The 11,521-nt window shown below is 34.0% G+C and overlaps 1 protein-coding gene across 1 annotated transcript; it reads right to left on the bottom strand.

Moving 5' to 3' along the window:
• Positions 1 to 796: 796 nt before the first annotated feature.
• Positions 797 to 4,455, bottom strand: LOC144548576 (putative pentatricopeptide repeat-containing protein At3g01580). The gene is made up of 2 exons (XM_078297280.1): positions 4,305 to 4,455; positions 797 to 3,414 (listed from the first exon to the last, which is right to left on the bottom strand). Exon 2 carries the CDS (start codon positions 3,328 to 3,330, stop codon positions 826 to 828), a length of 2,505 nt encoding a protein of 834 aa, XP_078153406.1. The 5' UTR covers positions 3,331 to 3,414; positions 4,305 to 4,455; the 3' UTR covers positions 797 to 825.
• Positions 4,456 to 11,521: the final 7,066 nt, after the last annotated feature.

Genomic DNA, 11,521 nt, shown 5'->3' with positions numbered 1-11,521 from the left:
TCTTGCCACACCAGACAATACAACAAACTAATGAGTCTCTATCAAGGAGTAGAACTAGGGTGTTCTTAAGCTCACCAAAGTGTTTGGTGAGCTTAACTCCGAAACCCATCAAATCGGTTTCAAATGATGAATCCGAACCGTTGGAACCCGCCTATTTTACATGTGATGCGTCTACATGTGAAATTTTTAAACATTTGAATTAGTTTAGTATAAAGTCAATCGATCAAAATTAGAAGGTTAATAAATTAATTTTAGTGCATTCATTTTTTGAACGTTTTTTGACCGCTTGACTTTATACTAAATTAATTCGAATGTTTAAAATTTTCACATGTAGACTTATCACTCGTAAGGTAGGCGGGTTTCAACGGTTCGGATTCGTCATTTGAAATAGATTTGATGGGTTTTGGAGTTAAGCTCACCAAACACTTTGGTGAGCTTAAGAACACTCTAGTTCTACTCCTCTATCAAGTATCAATATATGGCCAAGAACTGTACAGATTATAGTTGGATCTAATGATATGACAATTATTGAATTGGAATTATACCTGTATAAAAATAAATTCTAATAGAAAGATGAAAGTTACCTTCTGGTGGGGCTTCAAGTAAATTAAACTTCTCTTTCTGAATGCATTGTTTGATCGGCATTTTCATAGTCTCTTTTTCTAATTCACAATTAATTTCCTTCCAAACTTCTAATCATACATTTGTAACTGATCGAGTCACAGGCTTTTTTTGTCAGCCCTAGTACTAATAGTTAGAATCACAAAGAGTAATGAACAACTATACCAATAAGTCATCATTCACATATTATTAACTGAATCCACCTTAATTAATACAAATTACCCCATCAATTTTTGTCATGTGCAAATGCAGAATATCCAACAAAGCATAAATCTCATGCACCTCATTATGCGACTTATCACCCGCAAGAAACATATGAACTGTGTCTTTAATTTCTATGCAACTGCATCCGGGACTCTTGTGCATGCCCCTTTCTTTAATCAAGCGCCTAATTCTTGCCAAATCATCCCACTTTTCAGCACTTGCATACAGATTGGCTAATAAAACATAGTTTGCCATTTCACCTTCTTCCAACTCAATAAGCTTACTAGCAGCAATCTCTCCTAATTCTACGTTACATTTTGTGACACACCCGTTAAGCAACGTAGTCCACACGAATGGATCAGGTTGCATTGGCATGGTTTTAATTAATTCGTATGCCTGGTTTAACTGTCCAGCACGGCTAAGCAAATCTACCATGCATGTGTAGTGCTTTAACTCAGGTTCTATACCATAATTTTGCATCATTTTGAAGTAGAACCGACCTTTTTCAAGGTCTCCACTGTGTACGCAAGATGATAAAACCGATAGAAAAGTGATCTCATTAGGCACAAGATCATCCTTCAATAGCTTATTGAAAAACTTAATTCCTTCCGTTCCCAAGCCATGGGTGGCATAACCTGCGAGCATGGTGTTGCATGAAACCAAGTTATGCTCTCTAATCCTCTCAAATGCAAGAACTCCAAGCCGTATATTCCCACATTTATAATACATATCCACAAGAGGTGCCCCAATTCGCACTTCTGATTCATATCCACATCGAATTGCATGGGCATGCACTTGCTTCCCTAGTTCAATAGATAGAACACGTGAACAAATTGATAAAACCATGTTGATTGTATGGATATCAGGCCTCAAACCTTCGCTAGGCAACTTCCGAAATAGTTCAAATGCCAATTTATTCTCTCCATTTTCCACACAACCAGCAATCAACCCATTCCATGTGCATATATTAGGTTCAAACCCACATTCTTTCATCTCGCCTATTAATTCAAGCGATCTGATAAAGTTACCATTACGGGCATGCCCCATTGAAAGCACGTTCCAATTCCAAGTACTTCTTTCTAAAATCCCCTTAAAAGCTGACTCCGCAGATGTTAAGTCCTTGGATTTGCAATAAAGTTCAACCAAAGCAGACCCCATATATGGATCTGAACTATACCCCCTTACAATTGCATGTGCGTGTAGCTCTTTACCTTGCTTAAAGGCACCATAAGCTGCACAAGCTAGTAGGGTGCTGCCCAAGTGATATTGGTTGGGTTTGATTTGCTCATCTATGATCATTTTTCGAAACATGCTTATAGCCTCACCATGCATCTCATTATCAACATGACCAGATATAATAGAATTCCATGATATGTCATCTCTCTTTATCCCTTCAAATTCCATATTTTCAAACAGGTTTCTGGCCTTCTCTAAGTTCCCAGTCTCGGAATAGCAAATCAACAATGCATTGTAGATGACGACATTTCGAGATGAGAACTTCAGAAAAAGCCTTTCGGTTGAAATTATATCTCCACATCTCCAGTAAACATGCATCAATCCATTGACAACAAACGGACTTGTTATCAAGTCATGTCTCATGACATAACCATGGAGCTCCTTACCAAGGGTGAGTACCCCCAGTCTACCACAACTGGGTGAGAGACTGCTAAAAGTATGAGGATTAGGTTTAACACCTGATGCAAGCATTTTAGCAAACAACTTGAGTGCTTCTTCATCATGACCATTTTGTGAAAATCCACAAATAGCTGAAGTCCATGAAACAACATCAGGCTCAACATTGTCCAACTTTCTCATTTCTTCCAGAAAATTCAATGCCTCATACACCATAGCATTTGCTGAACAAGCGTTGATTATAGAATTCCAAGAAACACGGTCCCTTTCCTTCATTCCATGAAAGAATTTAGTGGCATCCTCCACCAAACCACAATTTCCATACATGTCAATTAAAGCATTACCTACGTACGCATTTGAGATGATATCTGTTTTTAGGACGAACCCATGAATGCACTTCCCCAACTCAACCAGATCAAGTCCAGTGCAAGCCTTCAGCACAACAGGAAAAACAAAGAAATTGAATTCATTTTCCTCTAATAACATCTGGTTAAATATACAAATAGCCTTTCGAAACAACCTGTGATTTACTAAAACAGTGAGGATCGCTAACCAGGTGTAAAGTGTTCTTTGGAGCATTTTGTCGAACAGATAACAGGCAGTGCGGACACATGAGCAACGGCCGTACATCACCAGAAGTCTAGTTTCCAAGAACTCAGAGTGGCCGGAGAATCTACGTTTGATGACGTGGGCATGGATCTGACGGGCGAGAGAGGAGCAATGACATGAATCAATGGCCGAGGCGTAATCGGATGGCGATGGCGAATCTGGTAGATGGAGCGTAGTATGCTTGGAGAAGGATCTGGTGAAGGGTTTTGGTTGGGATTTTTGAAGGTAAAGAGGAGATGCTTGAGCTGCTAAGGAGAGGGTCATGGCTCAGGATCGCTTAGCACCCAGAGAAGCTGAAAACTAACCTCTATGTTATTTGTAGAAATGGCAATGTTCATGATTTAATACCTGAAAGAAGAAGAAGAAAAAATTTAAGTGTATTATACACGTAATGCCACTGGAATCAACCTTTTCTAAATTTTCCTAAAATCAAATTATCAACTCCACCTGAACTATGCATAAAAACATCATGCATTAAAATGATGAAGAAGAAAATTATTTTCATCAATATACCTAATCTAATCAATGGAAAGGTTTTATTAACAACAAATTTATTAGACTATCATGACATCATTATGGGTTGTCAGTTCCATTTCTGAGACACCTGGTGCAGCCACACTCTAACAATGTCAATTTATCATTATTTGGAAAACTGATCCTCCATTAAGCTAATTTGGGATCGGCTACATATCAGCTCAATGAAACCCAATCAGGCTGTATCAGCTCTCCTGCAAATAAGCTCAATATCACAACTGGTTTAAATTATCATAATTTGTGCAATTATTCATTAACTAATCCTCAATTTATACTCAGCAGTGCAAGCACATAATTATAATCAAACCAACAAACAAATACAAAGAAACCAGAGGACTATCCCTCTACACCATTTGCAAAATCAGAAGTGCAAGCACATAATGCGTTTGGATGGAGCAAGAATAGCACTATTCCCTTGAGCTATTCGATGTTTGGATGGAGCAAGAATAGCACTAATTCACTGTTCTTCGTTTGTCTTATATGAGTTAGCTCACTGTTCTACTAATCCAACCAAAAATTGGGTTAGCTATTATTCTCAAAACTTGAGATTAGCTCTATTCTTGCTCTATTCCTTGTTTCATCCAAATCGTAATAGCATGATATTTAAAAATCCAATCCTAGAGTTAAAGAGAAAAATCAACCATTTGCAATCCTAGACAATCCCTCTACATCTAGATGCAAGCATATGAAGTGAAAAAAATTACTTGTATGATTCCATCTGAAACCATTCACGGTTCGTCTCCGCCTGAACCCAGTACGACTCCAGTGTCAATTATCTTCACTGTAGACCTCGGAGGCGACAGTAAAGCGGAGGCGGAGGATGGGACCGACGGGGATAGGAGGGAAGAGAGGAGGCGGAGGAGGGAAGGGTTGTGATTCGGAATAAGTTTCGAGATAAAGGGAGAGCGCCAAGTTTCTACGATCAGTAACTGGACGCAGGTTCACAAATCTGAGTGCGTATCCTCTGATATATCTCATATTTTGCGTGACCGACGTGTCTGGTGCCTATTCGGGAATACCGCAGGGGCCAGATTACTTGAGCTTTGAGATTCATGCAGAACGTGTTTGAACGGCTGAGATATTCGAAAAAGTCACGCAAAATAAGAGATATCTCAGTGGATGAGAATTCCACAAATCTGACCCCTCCGTTTTTTCCAATCACATCCTCTCCATTACCTGAAAAGAGAATGTTTTACAATTAGTAGATCCGGACTGTTCTTTCTAACTTGTCACGAATCTCAAAGCCCAATTATACTGCCCCTGAGCTAGCCCGAATCTCAAACTGTAAAGTTTCCTGGGAGCCTGGGAACACTGGTTAAGTTTTACTTTTTTAACTATTTTAATAAGAGGTCCTTTGGTGCTTTGGGCCGATAATTTGATGTGGTGGATATTTTGGACTTAAATTGCTCCGCAGGGCACGTCTAAGTTTTGGGCCTGAATTGTTTAGTTTTGCACCACCAGCATCTTGGTAAATTGTCAGCCCATAAAATAAATCTTATGGAAAAAAGAAGGGCTTCTTTTCTGGTAATATTAGTAATGAAAGTTCGAACGGACCGTTCAATCCAAAATGTTCCAATTTGGTCTATGTTTAGTTTGGAACTAAACATACAGGGTTGATTTATAAATATAAAACAAGCTTAAAATTTAATATACTGTATTAATTTGAAAAGACATTTCACACGTGCTTATGTTTATGTTATTCCGAATAAAATATTACTGCAGCATGTTGATTCGTTTCAATGTATTGATTTATGATTCGTACAAAAAGGTGCTAAATTAATCATTTAGTTTATGTGAATGTCATGTCAAACACATGACATTAGTGATTGATATTATAGTGTCTTCCATGCTTATTGTTAAAAGGCGTCATAGCTTCGTTCTCATTTTTATCTTAACTTATACATGAGGCTGAAAATACAAAATTTTGATTGTTTTAACATTTTTATAAATTTTAGAGAAATGTAGAATATTGGAGTAAATTGATAAATGATAGATCTACAAAATAGATTAATTACTAATAGTTTAAATAAAATAAAATCAAGTATTCGAAAAACTAATAAACAAATAAGATATAACCAGATAAAGCCTAAGAATAATCAAATTAGCTATTCTAGTAGACATTTTAAAATTCGATTTTAATGTTTCGAGCCATGTTGTTGGAAGTTTTCGAAACACTCTTTCCAACCACTCTGTTATCATGTCGATTTCATGGTAGAATGATCGTTACAAGCGAGTTATAATTAAGATTATGTTATTTAACTTTACTTGTTATTAAAAAAAGGGAAAAATTCTAGTGTATTCATTTAAAATTTTGAAATAGCCAATTTCTCCATCAAAACACTATAATATCCAATATCCCCATAAAAAAATAACATTCTTTTTTTTATCCCCCATTATATTATTTTAAAAATTATAATGACCAATGTACCCTTATAATTTTGAATGGAAGTGTCATGTTTCTTCTAATGTACTGTTCACAATCATTAATAGAGAAGAGCCACAGTTTCTCAAAAGTTAATGTGATTTTGTGAAAAACAATGGAATAATCCTTTTATTTAACATAATAGCGATAATTTAATGCCCGCATTCCAAGAAAAATTAAAAAAAGTATACCTAGATATACAAACTAAAGATATAAAAACTTGAAGAATAAAGAATATGAGTTTAAACACGAAATTTGAAAAATAAAGATGAGGAGGCTGAGAGGAGAACTTTTGATTAGTTCAAACGAAATTCAATTTGAATCGCTTCAGATTCAAATATTATGAGTGTCTCTGAGGGAGGTACGCACACGATAGAGGAACCTGGAGCAAACAAAATTTCTATTCAATCTCCTTGAAAAGGAATATTGGACGTGAGGATAGGGAAGGAAGAAACATGGCATCTCCATTCAAATTTATAAGGACACATTGGTCATTATAATTTTTAAAATAATTAAATAAAAGATAAAATAATATAATGAGGATAGAAGAAAGAATGTTAACTTTTTATGGGGATGTTAGATATTATAGTATTTTGATGGAGAAATTGGCTATTTCAAAATTTTAGTTGGGTACACTGGAAATTTTCCCTAGAAAAAAATTGCCATCCATAGTATATGCTGAATAAGCTAATGTTATCAATTATGAATTAATAATACTAATTTAATCAGCAATGCACACTTAATTAAAATTTGTAATTATTCAAAAATATTTTACCAGATGCGAATCTCTTGGAGTTATTTTCATATTTTAAGTCTTTACGCATACACACATATATATGTATGTACGTACGTATTATGTATTATGTAAGAATTTTGCTAATACATTTTGGATTTGCATTAAGTAATAATTAATTTGTGTTATTGAAAGTGTTAAAATTCGTGCTGAATTTATCGGACCAAATGATAACGGATCGGGCAGAGATATAATATAATGGATAGACTAAACGCATATAATTAAGCGTAATTTGCATGTATGGCATACCAAGTAACATGTGTATAAATAAGCATTTATTCTTAATTTTTTTTTATGTTGAACCATGGATTGATTGTACTCAATCCAAGCAAAACATGCAGTTTAATTAATCTATCTGAATCCGATAACCTGTGGTACTCTTCCAGTGATACATAGGCAGTTGAAAATTAAGTGTAAACACAATATATATATATATACAAGCAACTATTACACACACATGCATGATCAATAGAATAAAAAAATAAATGCAAACTAAAATATCACATGTTTATGTAGGTATATATCAAGTACTTGTCACTTTTATTGAACCTGTAATAGATTCATAAAACTGAGATTGAAGAACTAAAGAAATAAGTATATATTATATAATTTTATTTAGATAAGCATATAAGGACATGCTATTAAAAGTCATATATCTATTTTCAAAGTTTAAACAGTCAATTTGAATAGTTCAATATCTCCATGTTATAATGTGCTTGGAGACCAAATTTTTCATTTTTTTTGAACTTTTTGGCTATTTTTTATATTGAAGAGTTTTTAGAAAAATAATGCATTAAGATGCGCACAAAAATCTTTATTTGTTGACAACTTGATTTGATACTAAATATATTCGAAAATTTTAAAAATTTTATATGTAAATGAAGCTCTCAAGAAGGAGATCGATTTGAACAGTTTGAATTTGTCATGTAGACTTTGAAAACGGATATATAACTTATAAGTATATGTCATTATATATTTATATAAGTAGCATATATAGCCGGACTCTTTTATTTAATAAATGGGTTAATAATATAAATAAATAACCGAAAACTTTCAATTTGTAAGAACTATTAATTAATTTAGCCTTTATTGACCTTTACATCCGTCCGTCCTTGTTTGAACCATATATACTTCTTATGCTGTCAAAATTGTACTGCTTTGTCTTTCTATACCAAAATATTGCTTTAACTCTATACTTGATATAATCTTTCTTAGCATATACAAAATTCTAATATATCTATTTAAATCATCAGTAATTCCAACTCTTACACCATAATACTATTTACACACAAACCTTTTAAAGAAACAAAGAGCAAGTTTGATTAATGTGTCTCACTTATCAAAAAAGTTTTTGATTATCTTGAAAATCAGGATTAGAATCAATAGAATCAAAAATCTGCGATAAAAGACTTTGAATTGAAAATCAATACGAAATCTTGATTTCCAATTCAAAAAAATGAATCGAAATACAAAAAAACCGCTATAGATTAATTCCATTAGCTCACCATCATTAAAGGACATTAATGTATAGGCTAGCATAAGCCCGTGAATGAGCTTAGCGTATTGCTCAATTTGGTTTTCGAAATAAATATTTCGAAATTTGAACATTTTGAAAATGTATCCTATAAAATAGAGAAAAGGGCTTCGGCCTCTCTCATCAAAAAAAAAATTGGAGAGTAAGAAGTCAAGTAAACTCTTTACTTCATAATTAAGTTGTCAAACATGAAATAAAACATAAGGAGTGAGATAAAATAATACATAGTAAGTTAAACCACCTCTCTAGGAGAATTGACTTACTCTGCCTGATTTGTGTATGTCCCAATTGTCGTAGACAGAGATTCATTTTTCCAACATCTTATTTCTAAAAAAATTAGTTTGTCATAACTTAAGTTATCAAATGAGAGCAAGATGGAGTAAACAATTTAAACTTTCTTAAATTTAATTAAGTAGCAATTAAATATGACCTACAGGAGTAAGCATACGTAATAAAAAAATTATTATACAACAATAACACAATTTAATTGATTTTGAGAATAACTCATAATTGAGTGAATTAAGTAATATTTTTTGTGTACTGCAAGTAACAAATTCAAAACCTAATAATTTATGAAAAAAAATGGAGGATTAGACCCTTCATTTGCCAAAAAAAAAATCACTAAGTTGATTGATTTGAGAAGTTGAAAGTGCACATGACAAATTAGGAACAAAGTTTACTTATCTAAAAAAATCATATGAAAAATTCATGCAACCTAGGATCTTATTAAATGCCAAATGTGGGGTATTTTTAAATTAATTCAATTAAAATTGTGTTCAACCTTCAATAATTTGCAACATTTGTGAGTATCATGCTTGTAAGGAGCACTATTGAGGCATTGAATTTGAAAAAAAATAAAAATAATAGTCAAGGCTTTAGAGCACCTTATTGTTGATTGTTGACAGAAAAGTTGGTCATAAGCAAAAACTAATTGAATGGGAAAAAAAAGAAGCTTGATTCAGTTCAGTAAAGAAATCGTTTCTACTTTCCACCATTTTTCATATACATACTACATAGTACTTATTTTTTTTTAAAAATCCCTTATTAAAATATCCTCTGTTTTGGATGAATAGGTAACTTTTCAAAAAAAAAAATGGTAGAAAACAGCTGTTCAATTTCTTGATTGAAAAGAAAGGCATGCAAAAAGGTTTAAATCATGCATGCAGAGAATGGTGGCCTGTGGTCACAACCTAAGCCGCATTATTTGAAACTAGACCTAACCTCTAGCTGAAGTAATCGTGCAAAAGCATGAATGCCATCCTAGATGCATTAATTCTGTGAACTTTTGATGGTTTCTTAGATTCCAGGGAAGCATCATAGGTATTTTACTCCAGATTATTTTTTGTTTTCTATTTGTCAAATTTTCTAATGTGATAGCTATAGGAGAAAAAAAGGATAGAAAAAATTGCAGAAAAGAGCAAAGAAACCAAATCAAAGATAGCATTTATATAAGCATGGTCCATGTATATATTGGTCCCTGCCTGATTCCATATGCTAAGTCAGACTTAGCCATCAAGCATCTAAAGAAACTTCTCATTGCTGGTGCAAACGATTGCAAGGAGCACATGATGGATCGTGCCATGTAAACCACCTACAATAATGCAATCTGGAACTAACCAGCTGCTGTACTGTGTACTGTGTACTGTGCATAGATGCTGATCAGACGCCACACATCTCTGTTTCACACAGGAAAAAATGGTGCCTGTCTCCTATCTACAAAGGAGTAGGGTCGATGGGCATCGGACATACTTTTAGGTTCGATGGACTCCAACACCGTCCAATCTGTTTCAAGAGCCGTGCACATGAAAATTGAAGCGAACTTGTATGGATCTTAAAGCGGATCGGACGGTGTTGGAACCCGTCGAAGCCCAACGGACCTACTTTTAGGTTTGATCGTCTGATCCGCTTTAAGAACCGTGCACATGCAAATTGAAGCGAAGTCGTACGAACCTTAAACCGGATCGGACGGTGTTGGAACCCGTTGAAGCCCATCGGACCTACTTTTAGGTTTGATGGGCTCCAACACCGGACAATCTGCTTTAAGATCTGTGCACATTAAATTGAAGTGAAATTGTGCGGAATTTAAAGCGGATCGGACAGTGTTGGAACCCATCGAAACTAAAGTAGGCCCACTAGCCACTGCCCATCGGACCTACGCCGTACTGGTCTCCTCTCTCTTTTGTTTTTTAACCCAAAATAATGTGAGAGATGCTTTCTCCATTGATGTTCATGATGAACACGAGAGATGAGAAAATGGAATAAAATGTTGAAATTGATGATCTATGGTAATTGTAATTTAGATGAAATTAATCTCAAATAATGCTTTGCAATACATATTGATCATGCATTAAGTCTGATGAGTATAGAACTAACAAATTGGTCTGATATCTGGTTGGAATCATCTGATTCACATTTAGAGGATGCAGAAGACTATTTGCGGATGAGAATGCCAAATCGACCGATTTGTCTGATCAATCGTCTGTTTCTTTTTATACAAACGATTAGTCAGTCATTTTTTTTTTTTACTTTTTTTTATTTATCAGTTATATGTACTAACTATGTTTTGATGTTTTATCTGAATATTTTATGAATAACAATATCATAAAACTTTATTAATTAAGAAGGAAGCTAAGTTATAATAAATTTATTTAATAATTTTGATGAATTAACACAGAATTATCCGTAAATTTTCGATTAATCAGCTGCGCATAAATTAAATTAAAAATGTTGATAGTTCCCTCCTAGTTTGGGTCACATTCTGTTTACATTCATCGATTTTAAAAAGGTCAAAATAGAAGTTACCAGCACCGGTCAAAAAGGGAAGTTTAAAAAGCTTTAAAGACATAAATCGGATTCTTGAACTTAGTCAAAATTAATCAGCTCAAACTAATCCCTGGATTGGTTGCATTGCTTGATCATATAACTAATCATGAATTATACCTTCATAGCTCAAGAATTGACAAGCATAGTGACAAATGAATAGTTCGGGTTCAGTTCATCGGAGTCAAAAGTTTCGAGATTCGGGAATAATTCAGATATAATTTGAGAATAATTCGGTACAATAAGAAAGGAAAAAAATTAAAAAAAATTCGCGCATTTTTCATGTTTTATTGGCGAATAATCCGTGATTCGCATTTTATTCACGAATAAAACATATTATACTTTTTTGTGT

Source organism: Carex rostrata, chromosome 33 (genome assembly GCF_964058835.1).
Source record: "Carex rostrata chromosome 33, lpCarRost1.2, whole genome shotgun sequence".
Classification (NCBI taxonomy): Eukaryota; Viridiplantae; Streptophyta; class Magnoliopsida; order Poales; family Cyperaceae; genus Carex; species Carex rostrata.
The sequence above is the reverse complement of the archived record's forward strand: the minus strand, read 5'-3'. Positions and strand labels throughout refer to the sequence as shown.